This window comes from Oryctolagus cuniculus, chromosome 3, assembly GCF_051225735.1.
Source record: "Oryctolagus cuniculus isolate XC-2025 breed Fujian yellow rabbit chromosome 3, ASM5122573v1, whole genome shotgun sequence".
Taxonomy (NCBI): Eukaryota; Metazoa; Chordata; class Mammalia; order Lagomorpha; family Leporidae; genus Oryctolagus; species Oryctolagus cuniculus.
In genome coordinates, this window is record NC_142869.1 from 2328640 (window position 1) to 2348466 (window position 19827).

General features: G+C 69.0%; 2 protein-coding genes across 4 annotated transcripts; both read right to left on the reverse strand.

The window, feature by feature from the left end:
- Positions 1-288: 288 nt before the first annotated feature.
- ERFE (erythroferrone) lies at positions 289-8160 on the reverse strand. Of its 2 annotated transcripts, none has more exons than XM_089328821.1 (8): positions 7868-8160; positions 5203-5325; positions 4444-4546; positions 3688-3941; positions 3509-3567; positions 3337-3427; positions 2751-2829; positions 289-1943 (listed from the first exon to the last, which is right to left on the reverse strand). In XM_089328821.1, exons 1-8 carry the CDS (start codon positions 8075-8077, stop codon positions 1783-1785), a joined length of 1080 nt encoding a protein of 359 aa, XP_089184947.1. In that variant the 5' UTR covers positions 8078-8160; the 3' UTR covers positions 289-1782. The 2 variants fall into 2 exon arrangements, with proteins under 2 accessions (XP_089184947.1, XP_051694202.3); XM_051838242.3 differs by having other exon boundaries at positions 3509-3617.
- Positions 8161-10424: 2264 nt separating this feature from the next.
- On the reverse strand, positions 10425-19794 carry KLHL30 (kelch like family member 30). 2 transcript variants are annotated; one of them, XM_089328824.1, is made up of 8 exons: positions 19646-19794; positions 17443-18237; positions 16366-16498; positions 15427-15513; positions 14929-15084; positions 13136-13324; positions 12880-13025; positions 10425-12100 (listed from the first exon to the last, which is right to left on the reverse strand). In XM_089328824.1, exons 2-8 carry the CDS (start codon positions 18214-18216, stop codon positions 11855-11857), a joined length of 1731 nt encoding a protein of 576 aa, XP_089184950.1. In that variant the 5' UTR covers positions 18217-18237; positions 19646-19794; the 3' UTR covers positions 10425-11854. The 2 variants fall into 2 exon arrangements, with proteins under 2 accessions (XP_089184950.1, XP_051694207.3); XM_051838247.3 differs by having other exon boundaries at positions 10425-12106.
- Positions 19795-19827: the final 33 nt, after the last annotated feature.

The window sequence follows — 19827 nt, forward strand, 5'->3', positions numbered from 1 at the left end:
TGTAATGTTCACTGGCCCTTGCCCAACACGGGCGCACACACACATGCCCGCGGTCTTATCACCAGGCCGCCCAGTTGGTGGTGCTGGGGTCCAGGCAGCCAGCACCGCGGTGGAAAACACGCGTGCAGACCTGCCTCCTTCCGGGCCTACTGTGTGAAGCCGTGAGAAAAAGGAACAAAGGAAGACTGGTGCGGCCCCGCCAGGGCTGCTAGAAGCCACGCGCCCACCTCTGCGTGGGGGCGGGGCCGTCCTCCATGTGGCATCCACCAAGAAAAGTGACTCAGCCCCTTGGAATCGAGATGGGACAGTTTATTCAGTACTCAGTGCCTGTAGCAAGCCAGGGTCAGGCCTGCACACAAGGCTGTGACTCAAGTCCGCGAGCGCCAGGGAGGCCCTCCCTGCCACCTCCAGGGGGTCGAGGAGTGTCCCCCAAGACCTCCCTGCCCACAGGGGACCTGGGCCAAGGGCTTGAGCGCGCCTGCCCTGAGTGCTGATTTTGTGCAGTCCCGTGACACGGTCTAAGCTTCCTAAGTCAGTTCCGTGAATACGTTCCTCCTGCAGCAGCACACGGTGAACACCTCGCTAAGTTGCCCTAAACACTTAGTTGAGAAAAAGGAGAGATGGGTGTATGTGGCTTCTACCAGAGTAAAAGATAACTTCTCTAACTATCTGCCCGCTGGATACAAAGTGAAATCCAGAGGAGGGAGTGGCCACAGCACCCCTTATCGACGTGCACGGGGAGGCAGGACTTGGGCCAGGACTGGGGCTAGCCCGCGGCTTCCAGGCAGGGTGGGTACAAGTTCCGAGAATCTGCCAGGCCTGCCCAGGGGGTGCAGAGTGGTCAGTTTATTGATGCCCTTGGCTGGGAGACGCTTGGTTCTGGATGGAACCAAGGGTGGGGGCCTCTCCCCAGCCTGGTCCGCAGGAGGCCCTGCCTCCCCAGGTCCCGGCCGTCCATTTGGTGTGGGCCGGGGGCGTCAACTTGCTTAGCAGGCCTTGTCACTGCCTACCCAGGAAGATCTGGGAGGGTCCGGGCTGACAGCCCTGCCCGCCCCCACGTCCCTTCACTGACCGAGCTCAGAGCCACGCGGCCGCCCAGGTGGGGAGGAAGCATCCGAGCGTGCTGGGCCCAGCCAGGCTGCCCTGCCCGTGCAGTGGGAGCTGGTCAGCAGGCCGCCGACCCCTCCACAGGGACAGCTCGGATCTTCCCAGTGCACGGGCCCACAGCGAGGCGGACTCTGAGGGATGGCTCTGGGGAGCTGAGGGCCTTGTCTGAGGAGGGGCTCCCACCTGGGAAAGGCCTGTGCCAGGTGAGCGTGGTGAGTTAGTCTTGCATGCGCTGGAGGTGGGAGCCAGGTCCAGTCACGGTGTCTGCCCCGGCCACGTCCAGGGTTCCTCTGGTCCCTGAGGCTGTGTGCCAAGGGTTCACGGTGAAGGTCTCCGGTTCCCCAGGAGCCCAGGCAGGCCAGGCTGTTGCCTGGGGAGGTGCGGCGGCTTAGCCCTGCACAGGCTCACCTGCAGGATGCGACCCTGAAGGACACTGGACCGCAGGGGGAGCGGAGGCTCTCTGGGAGCTGTCCCCAGGCCGGGGGAGCCAGGGCTGCAGCTGGGGACACAGCAGGTGCCCTGAGCACAGCGCTCCCCTCCTCCAGGGTGAACGACTCGGCCCTGGGGCTGCGGGCTCGCGGTCTCCCCTGCAGGCCCACCCGTAGCCGCTTAGCTGTCGCGGCCGGTGTAGCGTCTTCCAGGTGGTTTGCTCCTGCACGTGGCCTCTGACGCCACCTAGCCGTCGCTCAGACCCCCGCTCCGTTTGCCAGGCAGGAGGAAGGGGCCCGCGGCGCCATTCACACGCCCAGGAGGACGGCACTGAAGTGGGAGCCGCTGCGCACCGTGAGCGGGGAGCCGCTGGCGTTGTCCAGGAACACAGAGGTGTGCTGTCCTGTCTGCAGGCAAGGGCGGCGTCAGGCCCGGCCCCTGCAGGTGCACCCGGGGCCAGTCAGCCGCGGTCCCTCAGCAGGCCAGCGCCCAGAGGAGGTGGCCTGTCCCGGGCTGCAGTGTCCTCTAGTTCCCATGTGTGGGCCGTGAGGGTCTAGGACAGTGGCAGGGTGGCCTTTGCCCCCTCGGCCTGGCCCCAGCCATGACACAGCCGTGCTCCCTGCACCGGCAGCGTCACATCCCCCGGCAACTCAGACCGACCTGGCGAGATCCACACAGGGCACGAGCTTTGGCTGCCTTTGCCGGGCCAGCTCCGCAGCAGATGGCCTGGCCTCCTGAGCTCGGGCCGGCGGGGACGGTCACCAGTGCTCGCCAGAGCGCTCAGCTCACCCCGGAGCTGTGCACCCAGCTCACTTGGCTGTCTCGTTCTCAGTCCAGTCCGTCTTTATGTCAGTTTCCCTGTCACTTGTCCAAATCCCCAGAGTGCCCAGGAGAGGTGGGCATGGAGGGTTCAGGGTGGAAAACACCAGCTCTGGCCTGCTGCCGGCTCCGTGGGCCCAGGTGTCATGATGTCCACTCGGAGCTGAGCTCCACGTCCTCCCCCAGGGGTGGCCCTGAGCACCTGTCCGGTATGTGGTGTTTGGGGAGTGGCTGTTAACGGGGCCAGGCGTCCTCAGGGCAGATGGGAACCTGCAGCCCAGCTCTGCCAGGGCCAGCGCCGGTGCCCGTGGGTGCCCTGAGTCTGAGGGTGCTGTGCCCACTGATCCTGTCCCCATGTGGTCACCCGTGGCCATGCCCAGACCTGTGCCACACACCTGCAGATACAGGATGCCGTTTACGGAGATGGTGAAGAGCTCGCTGCTGCTGTCCAAGCCCGTGACGGCCTCCAGGGCGCTGTTCCGGGACAGACAGAGGGTCAGCTCGCCCCGCCCCCAACCCACCACCCTCCCCCACAGCAGCCAACTAGCCATGCCCTGGGCCTGGCCGGGGGCTGGGGGTGGAGAGGCTCAGGCCAGACAAGCCAAGTGCTGCCTCTAAGGGGAAGCGGGACCTGGCACGGGGGGTTGGGGCCGAGGCAGCAGGTGTGGCTCACAGCCAGCTGAGGCCACTAAGCCCACGTTCTCAAAGACAGGCTGGACAGTTTCAGAGCCTCCCCGAGCCACCCCGCCCCCGCCCTGGGCTCCCAGCCTCGGTGGGGGAGCTAACAGTTGCCACCAGACCAAAGTCCGCATGGGGCGGTGAGGACCCCAGCAGTGAGTCACAGACGTGATGGTGGGTTGAGGGGTCAGAGTGACCTAGGGAGGGGGCAGGAGGAGGACTGGGCCCAGGCTGCAGCCGGCACCGGGGCGGAGGGGCCTTCCCGGAGGAGGAGCGCGGGTGGGCGGGGCGGGGTGCACGCACGTGTTGCTCTGGCACCGGGACTCGATGCAGATGAGCAGGCGCAGGTGGTCGCGGGGCCGCGGCGTCCCCCGCCTCAGCGGCTCGGCGAGCGCTGCGGGGCAGGTGGGGTTGCGGTCACATTTTTGGGCTGCGGGGATGAGGGCGGGCCGTCCCTCCTCTGCCCAGGACTCACCCACGTGCAGCGTAGCGGCGAGCGCGTAGAAGCCGGCCACGGGTGCTGTATACTGGCCGCTGGTCAGGTTCAGGCCCAGGCCGCGCCGAAAGGAACCGTCGGCGTTGGGCTGCGGGGCGCACAGACGTCACCCCGGGGCCGCCCCTTGCCCCGGCCCGCGCCCCGGGGCCCGGCCTCACCAGGTAGTAGGCGCCGAGCTCCTGCAGCGCGCGCCGCTCCACCGCCACGTCCCGGCGCAGGCGGCAGTGGAAGGCGGCCTCCACGCGCGGCGTCCGCGGGCCCAGGGCCAGGGGCGCGGCCAGCAGCGCCAGCACGCCCCCCGCCTCGCCGTCGCCGTCGTCTTCGTCGTCGTCCTCAGGGCCGCCAGGGCCCGGTGCTGGGCTCGCGGCTGCTGGCCCTCCAGGGCTTCGTGGGCAAGGCTGCAGAACCGCGCCTGGCACGGGAGGAGTGGTGGCCGTGGGCCGGGACACCTGCCTGCTGGGTCCGTGGGAGCCGCCCCCTCGGCCTGCAGGACCTGGGGGACCTTGCTTCCCAATTCTGCTCCTGTTTCCCTTAGCCTTGGCTACCAGGAAGCTCGGGGCACCCAGTCCCCCTCACCAGCCGACCCAGAGTTTTGGAAAGAAGCCAGGCCTCAACGTCAGCTACACTGGAAGTAACAGCGGCTTTCCAGCCCGGGCAGGTGGTGCATGTAAAAGAACAGTCCGCGCGACAGAAGGCGGAAAGCACTCTCAGCGCTGAGTCCCGGCTCAGCTGGCCACAGAGCAGAGACCCCACAGCTGGGCCCAGGGCTGCTGTGGGCGCCAGGCTGGGCTCCCACGGGGCTCCCTGACTCCCAGGGCCCAGAGCCAGGGCAGGGCCCAGAGCCGGCTGCGGGGCTGGGCCTGGGCTCCGGGACGCCCTCCCTGGCCCTGCTCACTGCGGGCTGTGCGCCCTACCTTTTAGCAGCAGCTGCAGCTCCCTCAGCAGTGCCTCCCATGGGATGATGGGGCCTGGGAGCCCCCGGGGGCCGGGAGGCCCGGGGGGCCCTGGCAGGCCAAGCTGCAGGGAGAGTTCAGTGGTGAGGACGTCAGAGGAGGCGTCCCCTCCACACGCTCCTGCCACAGAGAGGCAGGCCAGCGCTCCCAGGTGGCCCTGGGTCAAGGTGTGGGGCGGGGCCTGTAGCCCACCCCTGCTCTGGGTTTCCCGGAGGCAGGGAGGCTCTGCCCCTAGGCCCACGTGGCCCAGCCTCCAAGGAGCCCGCACTGGCGGGGTCAGAGCCCAGGAAGCCCCCTACAGGGAGGAGTGAGAGGCAGGGCTGGGTGGCTCAGAGGTGGTGACCAAGGTCCTGGTCATGGCCCAGCTAGCGCCCCTGCCTCATGCGCCCCAAGCTGGCCTTCTGCCACCAGACTGAGGCAGGGTGAGGCTGGCCCCGTGCTGACACCCAGTGTGGGCCGCACAGCCCTGGTCAAGTCCTCGCCCTCGGGGACTCACGGCAAGAGTTGGCCATCAGGACCAAGTGCCAGGTCCCTGCCCCAGGCTGCCAGTGGGAAAGCAGCAGCTGCCCACCTGGGCCCCGCCGTGTCATGCAGCCCACCTGGGGCCCCTGGCAGTCCTCAGGGCCGCCTGGCAGTCCGGAGCAGTGCCGGTGGGGGAGCCAGGCCCACCCTGGGCCCTGCAGGCGGCAGCGCGTGCTCTGGCCCAGGGTCTCTGCCCACCTTGAGCTTCCTGGCCTTGCCCCTGCTCCTCCTCTTGCTGTTGACACCCTTGTCACTCTGCCTGACGAACAGCATCCAGGCGTCCCGGGGGTCCATGCCGCGCGCCTGCTCGCCGGGGGGCTCCTGGAACATGGGCAGCCGGGAGGTCAGTTGGCCTCTCCCAGCGTCCGCTGAGCAGGTGCGGCATTGCAGGGGTGACTGGTGCAGGACTGGCCTTCGGCACCCGGCCTTGTCCCCAGGGGTGCCCTCGAAGGCAGCACGTCCCCGCCCCCACCCCAGCCTATGGAGGACGGCTCCTGGGGAACAGGTGGCCCCTGCCTTGGGGCCACCGAGGGTCATGGTCCAGGGCAGGCAGGGGGACCAGAGCCAGAGAGATGTTGTGACCCGGAGTCTGTCTGGACCCTCTCTTCCCAGGACGTCCAGAAATGCCCCTTGCTGTGCACGCTGAGTCCCGACCCGTGGGAGGAAGCTTTGGGGAAACACGTTTGGCTCACTGGGCAGTGGGAGCCTCAGGAAGCTGGCCGAGGGCCTCGCTGAGGTCTCGGGCCAGTGGCTGATGGAGTCACGGCCCTGTGCTTCCCACTCAGCGTAGACCCAGGGCCACCCCTGGGAGCTTGATGACCCATGCGCCGGCCAGCGAGGGCTCCGGTGTCGTAGCTGGGCCAAGTACCAGGGTGCTGTCCCGTCAGCACCTCCCTGTGTCTTGCACGGCCAGCTGGGCCAGCGGCTGGTGGCTCTGCACGGGCACCGGACTGGGGATGCCACGTCACAGCTCTCAGCGCCGCTGGTGGGAACCGTGGCGTGAGGCTTCCCCGCACAGCTCAGGATGGGCCTGCTGAGCTGACCCTCTCAGCTGGACTCCTGGCTGGGGTGGACTCTGACCCCAGTGGTTTGAGGGGGAAGGAAAGGGGGATCTGTGTGGGCCAGGGGCCCCCAGAGACGGGCCTCAGGGGTGTGGGTGGGTGCTGGGCAGCTGCCTTGGCCAGCCAAGTTCTGCACCGGGAGGTGGCACCTTCAGAGAGGAGCAGAGGGGCGGGCGTTGTGCAGCCGGCGAGGCCACGGCTTGCCATGCACCCCTGTAGGTGCCCAGCTCCAGTCCCGCCTGCTCCGCTTCCGATGCAGCTCCCTGCTAATGTGCCTGGACAACAGCAGGTGACGGCCCAGGTGCTTGGTCCCTGCCACCCCCGTGGGAGACCGGATGCAGTTCCTGGCTCCTGGCCCAGCCCTGGCCCTGCAGCTATTTGGGGAGTGAACTGGTAGATGGAAGATTCTCTCTCTCTCTCTGTCTCTCCCTCACTCTTTGTCACTCTGCCTTTCAAGTAAATAAATGCATCTTTAAGGAAGGAAGGAAGGAAGGAGCTTGGATGGACAGGCATTTGGCATGGGACCCTGACCTCTTGCCTCAGAGCGTCTGGTCTGAGTGCCAGCTTTCTGTCCACAGATGACGGCCCAGGCGGCTGGGTCCTGCCACCCCGTGGGAGACCGGATGCGGTTCCTGGCTCCAGCCCTGGCTGCTACAGACATTTGAGGAGTGAACCAGCAGATGGAAGATCTCTTGTGTCTCTCTGCCTTTCAAATAAATAAATACACAGATAGCAATTTTTAAAAAGAAAAGAGGCTTGGAGTCTGAGGCAGCCTGTGGTGCCAACTTGGCCCCTAAAGAAGGCCCAAGGCCAAGGCCAAGGCTGGAAGCACTGGCGTCCCCTCTGCCTCCTGCTGGCCATGTCTCCTGCCTGAGTGGTTTGGACGGGGGTGGGCAATGCCTCCCCCATGGGGAGCAGCTGAGGCGGGGGGGGCAGGATGCCGGGTTTGGGGAGCCCTGCCGCCTCCACATCTCCAGCCCTCCCCAGTGTGTGGACTTCTGGCTGCTGGCATGTGTGTGTGCGTGTCTGTATTTAAAGATGTATTAATTATTTGAAAGGCAGAGTTAGAGAAAAGGAGAGACAGAGATCTATCTGTTGGTTCACTCCCCAAACAGCTGCAACAGGCGGGGGCGGGTGAGGCTGAAGCCAGGAGCCGGGAACCCCCTGGGGGTCTCCCAGGTGGCAGAGCCACCCTCCGCTGCCGTACCAGGAAGGCTGGGAGGGAGCTGGAGCGGAGGTGGGGCGGCCGCATCAGGCCCCGGCTCCCCTGCCTACTGCTCTCAGCCTTCCTGGCTTTGCCCTGCCCCCAGGCACCTTCAGAACTGTGACCCCGGCCCGTGCAGCCCTCTCCCCACCCCGAAAGGCTGCATCCCCCGGAGGGCTCTTCTGGGGTGCGGTCCTGCTCCCCACCCTCGAGCCTGGAAAGCAAGGAGCTGCGGAGGGCCGCCCCCACCCGCGGCCGGCCACAGGTACCTGGACGACAGCCCCGCCCCTGGGCCCCCGGGACGGTGGGCAGGACTTCGTGTCCGGGGGGAGCTGCACCCCAAGCCAGGCTCAGGTGTGCGCTCACGCTTTTAGGCACGGGCGCTCCCAACTCGGTGCGCACCAAGGGACCCGGAGCAGGGTTTCCCACTGGCCTGGTGGGACCTCGCCAGATCCGCCCCCAAGCCAAGGTCCAGGCTGCGGACGGCGGCGACCCCTGCGCGGGGCTGCGTCTACACCGCCCGCGCCAGCCGCTCCCATGGGACGCAGCGCCGCGCCTCAGCCAGACGCAGGGTCTCGGGGCGGGCGCGGGCGCTTACCGGCGCGCGGGCGGGCGGCTCCGCACGGCCGTCCGCGGGGCCCGTGGGCAGCTCGTTTGCGGGCGGCGGCTCCTCGAGGGCGCGACCCCCTGCGGGTGCGCGGGGCTCCGGGGACCCGAGGCCCGCGGCGGCGGCGGCGGCGGCGGCGGCCAGCAGCCCCGCGCAGACGAGCAACAAGCAGGCCCCGGCGGGGCGGCGGGCGGGAGCCATGCGGGCGGCTTCTCGGAGCGCGGCTTCCCGGGATCCGCGGGTCCGCGCCTTATAACGCGCTTGAGTCCCGCGCCGCGCCCCCTCCCGGCTCCGGCGCGCGCTGCGAGGCGGGGCGGGGCTGCGGGCGGGCGGGCGGTGCGTGGCTGTCCGCCCCGGGCGGCCTGAGCGCCCCCTGCTGTCCGGTGCGCCTTGCCTGCGGGCCCGGCGCCGGGATGCTCCCCGCACGCTCGCCCCCTCCGCACCGCGGGGCGGGGAAGCCCTCAAGACCCCCCACCTCTCAGAGGCCCCGCAGTTGAGTCGGCAGCCCTGTTCCCTAGCCGTGGGCAGCTTCACTGGGCCCCGGGCCCAGCGGCTGCTCGCACACCTGATGTTCTTGGCCAGGTGCACCCAAGGCCGTGCAGGTGCACGATGAAGCTGGGAGTGGGCCCCAGGACTGACCCCTGGTGTTCTCTTAAATAACACAGGAGAGGCGATGGACACGTTTTCAGTTGCTATGGAAGTGGAGTTTCCCTCTGGCCTGGCTGGGCTGTCCGTCAAGCCAGCGGCGGGCGTCGGGAGGTCCTGGCACCTGCTCCAGTGCCCACTTGTTCCGGGACACCCTGAGGACACAGGGTGTTCTCCAGCCGGGGGCTCCTGTCCCTGGGACACACAGCTGGGGGGGGGGTGCTCTCCAGGCCCCAGGCAGGCCCCCGCCCCAGGGCACGGCCGCATGCTGTTGCAGCTGGCGTGAGATGGGAGCTCTGTGGTGGCCCTGGTGCTGCCCCTGGAGTGGGTCCCACGGGTGCAGGATGCCCTGCAAGGGGGCCCAGCCGTGGCCGTGACTCAGGGTGGGTGGACGTGGGCCACCTGGGAAGGTGGGGCCCGGGCTGTCACCCTTGGCCACGCTGGGGTGGGCAGGGATGGGGACCCCCGTTTGAGGACGTGGTCCCAAGTCGTTCATGTGACATCACCCCCCTCAGTGAGGCAGCGCTGAGCAGGCGCCGTTGCCAAGTGAAATCCCGTTATTTTCCCAAACAGTGAGCCATCGCAGTGATGTCATAGGGCCTGTCGGAAGGCCCAAATCAGATCGGTTCTGGTGCTGGTGCGGCTTCCTGTAACACGATCCCAGGCCGAGAACAAGCCTGGCCCGCCCCCAGAAGCAGCGGGGGGTGGGTGCTGCGGCCTCCAGGTGGGGTCCCTGTGTGTTTCTGGGGTCTCCTTTCAAAACTGCCCATGCGGAGGAGGGCGGAACTTAGCTAGAATCCCCCTAGGGCACCAGAAGACGGTGTTTCTGTGACCCTGGGTGCCCACCCACGGAGCCGCCTGGCCCCGGGGCGGGAGGAGGTCCCAGCGAGACCCAGCATGGAGGCGCAGCCCGGGAGCACCGCACCCGGACGGCGGCTTCAGGCCTGCCTGAAATCCAGTCCCCATTCTTGGGCCCTCCTGTCACGGCCTCACCGCGCCTCCCAGGAGCTGAGGCCGTCAAGTGTTTCCTTTCTCTTACCCAGAGGAAGGACCTCTGCTGATGAAGTCATGGGAAAATCCAGCTCCCTTTGCCCTGACAGCACTGGAGCCGGAAGTGAGCTCGCGGCCGCACGCCGTCCGCGTGCTCCGCGCCATCACTCTCAGGTCATTCTGCAGATGTCCAAGGTGGGACTCAGACCTGGGCTCAGCTCCAGGCTGTAGAGCCACCCAGTGTAGCCATGGCCAAATCCAGCCCCCACACCACCGACTCGGCGCCATGAACATTCACCGGGTTCCACGCGGCGCTGGCACAGGCTGAGGGTGGGGAGTGAGCCCCGGGGGTCCTGGGAGGTGGCGGAGACCTCCCTGCTCTGCATGCAGGGCCGACTGCCCATTCCTGCTGGTTGTCTCCGTGTTCTCAACGACTAATTAAACACCAATCTCGCTGGCACCGCGGCTCACTAGGCTAATCCTCCGCCTTGCGGCACCGGCACACCCGGTTCTAGACCTGGTCGGGGGGCCGGATTCTGTCCCGGTTGCCCCTCTTCCAGGCCAGCTCTCCGCTGTGGCCAGGGAGTGCAGTGGAGGATGGCCCAAGTGCTTGGGCCCTGCACCCCATGGGAGACCAGGAGAAGCACCTGGCTCCTGCCTTCGGATCAGCGCGGTGCGCTGGCCGCAGCAGGCCAGCCGCGGCGGCCATTGGAGGGTGAACCAACGGCAAAGGAAGACCTTTCTCTCTGTCTCTCTCTCTCTCACTGTCCACTCTACTGTCAAAAAATAAATAAATAAATAAAAAAATTTAAAAAAAGAAAAAAAAAACACACCAAGCTCTGTCTCACTCTCAGCCAGACACAAGAGGTGGACACTGGTGGTCCTGTTTGCCTTTTTGGTAAGAACCACATTGTTTTTTCTTTTTCTTTTAAAGATTTATTTTATTGGGGCCGGTGCTGTGGTGTAGCAGGTGAGGCTGCCGCCTGCAGTGCCCGCATCCTATGTGGGCGCCGGTTCGAGTCCCAGCTGCTCCTCTTCCAATCCAGCTCTCTGCTAAGGCCTGGGAAAGCAGTAGAAGATGGCCCAAGTCCTTGGGCCCCTGCACCCACGTGGGAGACCTGGAAGAAGCTCCTGGCTCCTGGCTTTGACCTGGCCCAGCGCTGTCTATTGCAGCCATCTGGGGAGTGAACCAGCGGGTTAAAGACCTCTCTCTCTCTGTCTCTCAAACTCTGCCTTTCAAATAAATAAATAAATCCTTAAAATTTAATTTATCTATTGAAATACAGAGTTACAAAGAAAGAGAGGGAGGGAGAGAGCTCTTCCATCCACTGGTTCACTCCCCGATGGCCCCAGCGGCCAGCACTGGGCCAGGTCAGCTCAAGTCCAGCCTGGGAACAGAGCTGATCCCACCCTGCAGAAGCAGCAGGGCCCAGGGGCCCCCCACATACACCCAGAAGCCCCTTGGGGCCCCGAGAGGGTTCAGGCCAGAGTCAGTGGGCTGGTCTTGGAGAGAAACCCAGATCCAGTGGGCGACAGGCACTGCCCAGGGCCACGGCTGGCGCCGGCTCACCCGACCCTGCCCCCAGCCCCGAGTCCTGTGCCGGGGGCCCTGACTCAGCGGCAGGGAGTCCTTTGTCGCCTGTTTGGTATAGACACGCTGCCCGTTCAGGACAGGAGAGATGGCGCCAGGAGGCGGAGCCAGCCAGACTCGGGGCCCCTGAGGCAGGCGCAGCCACCCTGGTGACGCTGCTGCGTGCTGGCTCGATGCCGCTTCCCTCGGGGCTGCTGGGAGCCCCCCACCCACACAGAGCCCACGTGGGTGCCCCCGGCGAGGAGCACCCGTCTGCAGGGGAGCCACGGTTTTGTGCCACTCACTGTGCAGACGGGGGCGCTCTCCTTGCCCCAGGCCCGCCACCCCCTCCCCAGCTGCCACCCTGGGCGGCTCCTGTGACCCCGGAAGCAGATTTGGGCAGTGGCATGCACGGAGCCAGCTCTGGGGGCGGTGGACGTGTGGCCTGAGCCCAGTGCTGCCCCCACCCCGGCAGCCTCAGCCTCCGAGGCCACTTCCGGGGCCCCGGGACAGGAGGAGACGCGAATTCGGAGGGCGCTGTCTGGACCCCCGGGCTCCCTCCTCTGGGGTCTCCCGGCCCCTCCCCCTTGCTCCCAGCCCAGGCCCTGCTGTGGGCAGCGGGGCGTCCGCTGTGGTGGCTCCAGAGTCCAAGGCTGCGTCCCTGAGTGTGCCCTCGATGGCCCCTGGTGGCCAGAGCCCAGCTGAGCCCTGGAGCGGGCGGCGGCTGCGGGAGGAGAGACCAGACCAGAAGGTGGGGCGCGGGCAAGCCCCGCCTAGTGCTCCCGGGCGGGGCTGAAGGGCTGAGTCCACTTGGAGACCTCCAGGAAGACGGCCGAGGCCCCGTGGTAGAGCCAGAGGCGGGGCAGGGCGCCGTGGCACGTCCAGGCGTCGCGCACGGTGTCGTAGGCCTCCATCTCCACGCGGTAGTCGCCGTCCATGCCCTCCCAGCGGCCGCCCGTCACGTACAGCGCGTCCCCCAGCGGCACCAGCGCACCGTTCTCATGCAGGCTGTGCTGCGACTGCACCTGAGCAGGGCCAGCGGTCAGTGTCCGGGGGGAAGCCCGGCCCCACCCAGGGAGCGCAGGGACCCCGCCTGTACCGGCAGGCCCAGCGCCCCCGTCCAGCTGAGTGGCCCAAGAGGTACTCCAGCCCCCTGGGGTCCCAGGGGCACGGGGAGGCTGGGCCTGCACCCGTCTGGTCTCCACACAGGATGGCGGTGGCAGCTGCCCCACCCCCAGGCCTGGAGGGGGCCCCGGGGACACGCACGGGGGCTGGGAGGGCCCGGGGGGAGCTCGGCTTGGCAGGGCCGGCCTGCACCTGTTTCCCGTGGTCCCGGGGGCCCCAGGTCGGCGGGGTGCTGACGCCAGGGGACAGCCGCAGGCAGCAGCGTTGCGCAGGCCCTGCTGTCTGGGCACTGACCCTCTTCCCCAGGACAAAGGCCAGGGTGACGGTGCCCCAGGCTGGTGGCTCACGAGCAGGGGCAGGGCACAGCAGGATGGCGAGGGGGTGGCTCCTCCCTGCCTTGACTGCCCCCCGGGACAGGAGCTGCCTTCGTTCTGCCCGTGGCTGCCCCGGGAGCACCTGCCGCTGTGCCCAGTTTTGCCGCTTGAGGGGAGGACGGGCCATCCCTCGGGGATGCTGGGTCTGAAGGGGACAGAGCACTGGCGGTGGCCACCATGGGCTCTCTGGTCACAGAGAGTATGCCCCAGCGCGCAGGCCTGGAGCCCCCGGTGCGGCGGGGGCGGGGGTGGGGGTGGGGGTGCTGGTCGGGGGAGGGGCTGGCGCGAGGCGGGCTCACCTTCTGCCACAGGTTGGCCCCCGGGTCATACACGTACACCTTCTTGGTGTTGTCCCCGATGAGGTACAGCGCCCCGTGCAGGGCGGCACAGCGAGGCGACGACAGGTACTTGGGCAGGAAGGGGGAGGCGATCAGACTCCAGGCATCTGTGGGGGACACGGGCGCGGGGCGGCCTTCACCACAGGGGGCCGGGGAGGCGCCAGGCCTGTCTCAGCCCTGGGCCGGTGTCTCGGCCCCGCCCCCGGCCGGCGCCCACCTGTGACTGGGTTGTAGCACTGCAGGGCCAGTGCGTTGTACTTGCAGGCGCTGGAGCCCACCAGGTACAGGCGGCCCCGGCAGCCGGCCGCCGAGAAGTTGCTGACGTACTTGAGGGCCGGGCTCACGGGCGTCCAGCTGTCCGTGTAGGGGTCGTAGCTCTCCACCTCCACCACGTCCAGGGCGGTGCCTGTGGGGAGGGGAGGGCCGCAGGGCTGCAGGGGGCAGGCTTGCCCACGGGGACCCAGGGAGACCCCACCCCAGGGTGCGAGACTCCCTGCCACAGCCGCAGCAGGGGTGGGGCCTCCCTGGAGGAAGCGGCTCCAGGGGCACCGGTGGGGAGCGAGGCCCTGGCCCGAGCAGCAGCCCGCAGCCCCGTCCCTGAGGGAGCCTGCAGGTGACGGGACAGGGACCTGGCCAGGGAGGACGGTGACGGGGACCTGGCCGGGGGAGGACGGTGACGGGACCTGGCCGGGGAGGACGGTGACGGGGACCTGGCCGGGGGAGGACGGTGACGGGGACCTGGCCGGGGGAGGACGGTGACGGGGACCTGGCTGGGGGAGGACGGTGACGGGGACCTGGCCGGGGGAGGACGGTGACGGGGACCTGCCGCCAGGGGAGGACGGTGACGGGGACCTGGCCAGGGAGGACGGTGACGGGGACCTGGCCAGGGAGGACGGTGACGGGGACCTGGCCGGGGGAGGACGGTGACGGGGACCTGGCCGGGGAGGATGGTAACGGGGACCTGGCCGGGGGAGGACGGTGACAGGGACCTGGCCGGGGAGGACGGTGACGGGGACCTGGCCGGGGGAGGACGGTGACGGGGACCTGCCGCCGGAGGAGGACGGTGACGGGGACCTGGCCGGGGAGGATGGTAACGGGGACCTGGCTGGGGGAGGACGGTGACGGGGACCTGGCCGGGGGAGGACGGTGACGGGGACCTGGCCGGGGGAGGACGGTGACGGGGACCTGGCCGGGGGAGGATGGTGACGGGGACCTGGCCGGGGGAGGACGGTGACGGGGACCTGGCCGGGGGAGGATGGTAACGGGGACCTGGCTGGGGGAGGACGGTGACGGGGACCTGGCCGGGGAGGATGGTAACGGGGACCTGGCCGGGGGAGGACGGTGACAGGGACCTGGCCGGGGAGGACGGTGACGGGGACCTGGCCGGGGGAGGACGGTGACGGGGACCTGCCGCCGGAGGAGGACGGTGACGGGGACCTGGCCGGGGAGGATGGTAACGGGGACCTGGCTGGGGGAGGATGGTGACGGGGACCTGGCCGGGGGAGGACGGTGACGGGGACCTGGCCGGGGGAGGACGGTGACGGGGACCTGGCCGGGGGAGGACGGTGACGGGACCTGGCCGGGGGAGGACGGTGACGGGACCTGGCCGGGGGAGGACGGTGACGGGGACCTGGCTGGGGGAGGACGGTGACGGGGACCTGGCTGGGGGAGGACGGTGACGGGGACCTGGCCGGGGGAGGACGGAGACGGGGACCTGCCGCCCGGGGAGGACGTGCCCTGCTGTTCTTGGGGACCCTGCTCTTAGGCTGGGGGTGGTTGGGCTTGGGGGAGCAGCCTCCCGCGGGGTCATCCCCTCCGGAGCTCCGGGGCCAAGGACACGGGTGGCCGTCCTCGCTGGTGGCCTGAGGCCCCAACTCCTGCCGGACGCTGTTCCGAGCCCCAGCGTCGCCCTGCTCATGTCTGAGGAGCCACGCCCAAGGCAGCAGCGGGGGGCAGCACTGCCGTGGCCCCCTGGAGGGTGTGGGGTGCAGGGGTGCATGGGGGCCTCACCGCCGATGGCGTAGATCTCCCCGTTGAGCGCAGCGCTCGCGTGGTTTGTGCGCGCCTTCTGCATGGGCGCCACGGGCTTCCAGGCCGCCTCCTTCAGCGGGAAGCACCAGGCCTGGGTGGTCGACCACGTGTCCGTCTTGGTGCCCCGTGAGCCACCTGCGAGATGGGATCTGTCCACATGGGTGCTACCAGCCGGGGGCCTCGGGACCCGTGGGGCTCGAGGTCTGGCCCCTCCCCCATGCCCCGCCCCATGCACAAACTGGCTGCCAGGCCCCTGGGGGGCGCTCTAGGCCCGGTCCCTCCGCCCCCACAAAATGGGGCAACACCAGTGGTTCCAAAGCCCCGAGCATGGCAGGTCCGCCCCCCAGGGAGTCTGAGCGCGTGCGAACGCAGAAGTGGGAGACCCACCCCCGACACGCACCCCTCTGGGAGGCCCCGGCCACACCCCGGAGTTTAGCTTCCCTCGCTGGGGGTGCTCGCGGAGCCCCCAGCGCCCACCTGTCACGTAGATGTGGTTGTTGAGAGCCGCCAGGGAGAAGCCCCACTTGTGGTAGTCGGGGAAGTCGGGGAGCACCGTCCACCGCCCTGGCATGGGGAGAGCGAGGGCTCAGGTCCAAACCCCAGCCTCTGTTTGCCCATCTGCAGAGTGGGCGTAATCCTGGCCTCTCAGGGAGGCGTGGGGACATGGGACGGCACATGTGCCACACGGGAGCGGCTCAGGGGCTGGGACAGAGGCGACTCCGGCTGGTCTTTGTGGAATGCACGGGGTGAACCCAGCAGGAGGGAGAGGGCACTGTGACGGTGCAATTCCACGTCGGGGTGCCCAGGCACTGCCGCCTGCTCACGGGGCTCGGGGCGGGCACTGCGGGCAGGGACTGAGTGTCCCCCTGACTCATGTGTGTGTCACCCCAGGGTGGGGCTGTCCAGCGGCCATCAGGCCTTCACCTGCCAGCACCCCCCCTCATCGGGGGATCAGAGGCACAGCTGCTCCGTGCTGACGTCAGCCCCAAATCCCTGTGGGGCAGCCCCTGCCGGGGGCAGCCAGCCCGCTGGGGTGGACAGCGGCCAGCGGGCACCCGTGCCTCCCAGGAGCGTCCCCGGGGCCAGTGCAGCCCGGGGGGGGGGGCTCCCGCCTTTGCCAAACGGGCAGAGGAGCCCACGTGCATCTGCGCGCAGGCCTGGCCTCAGCCCCCCCACCGAGGCCGAGAGAAGCGGGGACTGGCGCTCCGTGCCGGCCGGCCTGGAAGCCGGGCCTCACTGCCTGGGCTGTGCCCTTTCTCCCCCGGCCCAGGCCGGGCAGCCAGGCCGCCCTCCCCACGCAGCGCCGTCTGGCGTGGCAACCTTGACACCAGCCCCCAGGATATAGAAAAAGACCAGGGAGGGGCCGCCAGGTGTGGGAGGCGCGCAGGGCAAGGCCCGGACGGAGCGGCTACTCACGGGCCTTGGTGTCGTAGAAGGCGAAGTTCCCGGGGTGGGGCGCGGGCTCCTCCCCGCCCTCCTCGTCCTCCAGTGCCCGCCCCCCGACCACCACCAGCACCTCTTCCAGCTTCTGCGGGAGGGCGGGCAGCACCTGGGGACAGGAGCGCGGTCAGAGCAGCCAGCCACTGTCTCCCCAGCACCGGGGCCTCTGTGCGGCCCCTGGGTCGGGGGGCCAGTGTGCGTGTGTGTGCACCCATGGGTGCACGTGTGCCCTGTGGCCAGCCTTGCCGTGGCTGGTGACGGCAGCAGAAGGGCCAGGCCAGGCTGCCCCTGCGCCCACCTTGGGGCTGACCCCCAGGACTGTCCCCAGTCTCCCCATGAGCCTCCCCTGCCCTGGGAGCCCCTGCGCCCCTGGCCCGCCCGCGGCAGGCTACACTGGGTGGCCCGGCCGGCTGGACCCCTGGAAAGCGTCCATGTGGAGCTGCTGCTCTGAGCCCCCAGGGTCCCCCACGCTCCACCCCGGTCCCTCCGGCACCAGCGATTGCGTGGACCACCTCGCAGGGGAAGGCCCCCAAGCCAGCCCAGCCCTAGCCGGGCCTCGCCGGTGGGCCTAGGGTCCTGCCCGCCATAGGCCGCCCTCGGCCCGAGATGCATTTTCATGACCAGATCTGACCCCGGAGGGGCCCCAGGAGCAGCGCACGGCAGCCGAGCCGCCATCCCTGGCTCTCTCAGCCACACCCGCGCCTGTCACCTCACCCACCGGGAGGTGCCTGCCCCCTGGGCCTGCTGTACCCTGGACATTCTGGAGCAGCTTCCTCTAGGCCTTCTTCCTGCGTGCTTTTCTTTCCTGTGCCTCCCGCTGAGCTCCTGTTCCTTCCCTAAGAGCCTGCCTCTTCCAGAGAGCCCTCCAGGACTACAGCCCCTGCCAGGAGCCCCCAGCCTCTGCCTTCAGGACAGGGTGTGGCACACATAGGGACACGTACTTGGGTGACACCTCAAGGATGCCCACTGCTTACCCACCCCCACGCAGGGGGAGCTCTCGGGCCCCTCTGCCTGCCCCCCCCCCGGGTGGGAGCCCCCCTGCCCCTCACTCACCTCCCCATGGCTCTGGGACAGCGCAGCCCGGCACGCCTCTGACGCCTGGATCAGCGGCTCCGTGGCCAGCAGCTGCTGCACGCAGGGCTTGGGCACCGCGTCCAGGCGCACCAGGCCCAGCAGCTCGGGCAGGTGAGCAGCCCGGGCCGGCGGATCGTGGCGCACCCAGCGCAGCAGGGCTTCGAGCCGGCTCTGCTCCGCCTGCACCTGCAGCAGGTCGCTGGCCAGGCAGGTGGCCAGCCGGTCCCGGGGCAGCTGCAGGAACTCATCCTCGTGGGCCACGGCCTCGAAGTTCTCGCGCAGGAAGGCCCAGGCCTTGGCGGCCACTCCCAGCAGCCCCTGCTGCTCCCCGAACTCGCAGATGCCCAGGCAGTTGGTGGCGTCCAGCTGCTGCTGCAGGTAGCGGCCGCAGACCTTCTGCACGGCCGGGAAGTGCAGGCGGGCGGCCGTGCGCGTCAGCGCCTCCACGTTGGCCTGGGTGATGGTCAGCCGGCCCGTGTACACGAAGTCCACCAGCTGCCCCACCACGGCCGGCTCCACGTCCCGCAGCTCCACGCGCGCGGAGAAGCTCTCGGCGAAGTCGCCCGCGAACATGGCGTGGAAGTAGGGGCTGCTGAGGGCCAGGAGGCCGCGGTGGCAGGGCAGCTCCCGGCCGCCCACCAGCAGCGTGAGGTCGGCCAGCTTGGGCTGGGAGCGCAGTCGCTGGAGGCCGTCCAGCATGTCCTGGGCGTGCGAGGGCAGCCGGAAGTCCAGGTCGTCCACGGTGCGCACCATGCTGCCAGGGTTCGGGGCCTCCTGTGGGGGGGGGGGGATGGCAGCGCGAGCCAGGCGCCTGTCCGGCCTCCCCAGCCCTCGGGGGACCCCGGGAGCCCACAGGGACCTCCGACTCTGGGCTGCACCACACAGACCCCAGGGCCTGGGACCCGCAGCTCCCAACCCCCAAGAGGCCGCCTCCGTGCCGGACCCCTCGCGGCGGGGACATTTGAGGGGTTCCTGCTCCTCTGCCTGCTGCGACCTTGCTGGGTGACCTTGGGGGGCCCCAGTTCCCTCATCTGCTGATGGCTGGGGGGGCGTCAGGGGCTCAGACCCCAACCCCCACGGCCGCGCGGGGCTCCCCGCAGGCTGGGTCTCTCGTCTCCGGCTTGCCCCACAGGAGCCCTGGCAGGTGGGCGCCACCCTCACTCCCTTTACTAGTGGGGAAACTGAGGCCCAGGTGGCTTGCGTCTCGCCCCACAGGTAGGAAGTGGTGAGGCTGGGATTTGAACTCAGAGCCCCTGTGTGACTCCCGCCGAGCGTAGCTGGTAGAGACGCAGCCAAAGCAACTTCCTGGAGGGAGCGCCCGCCTCCCAGTGTGCATCCCAGCATTCCTGGCGTCTGACCGCGGACGGCCCTGGCCAAACCCTCCTACCCCGACCGCGGAGAAGCAGCTTGTCCACCAGAGGGCGCCTTGCGGACCCCTCAGAGGGCAGGGGAAGCGGCCTGGGACACCGTGACAGCAGCAAGAGCAGGCCCCATCCCGGAGCCGGCCAACGGTGGACACTGCAGCACGGGATGGGGCCGGGCCCGGGAGGCCCTTCCGCTCTCAGCCTCGCGCGGCAGGCGCCCACCTGGCCTGGGCTCGCAGCTGGCAGGGCGGCGGGGAAGGCGGCCCCAGTCTGAGCGTCCATCCCGTCTGCAGGGGCCTGTGTGCCCGGGCTGTCCCTGGGCGCGGCCGCAGCCCCGCATTCCTGTCATTCTTGCGCTCCCTGGGGCAGTGGTGGCCAGCAGGCGGGGGAGGGGGTGCCCAGCCGCCCTCCCCAGGGGCCGGGTGCCTGCTGACATCCGCTACCCTGCCCGGGGTCCTCGCCTAGGGAGGGGGTGTCTACAAGGTCTCCGCGCCTCCCACCCCCACGCCCCCGGCGTCTGTTCGGCTGGGAAAGGAACAGAGAGCCCCAGGCCCGACCCTGCTCCGACCGGGACTGACCGGTGTGGCCCTGGCTGCTGACTGAGGCGTGGCCCGGCCCCCTGCCCACCCCCTCGCCAGAGCTCCCAGGGAACCATATTTGCTGTGCCCCTAGCCTACCCCAGGGCCAGGCTGGGCCTGGGGGCCCTCAAAGCACTCAGGCTGGGACCCCCAGGCTGGCAGGACTGTCTGAGCACAGCTCCCCCTCCCCCTAGCCCTCCCTCCCTGTGGCCCGCGCCCCCTTGGAGACCCCGACTGTACCTCTCAGTGGGCTCGGAGCCTGTTGTGGACAGCAGACCAGAGAACAGGACTGGCCAGTCAGAGCGGGCGAGGGCCTGTGGTCTGGGCACCACGTGGGGAGCCAGGGGGTATTTTTAGCCACCAGTCTGCGTGGGGGGGTCCAGGGAGGAGGGAGGCAAGGCTCCGCCCAGGCTGTCTGCTCT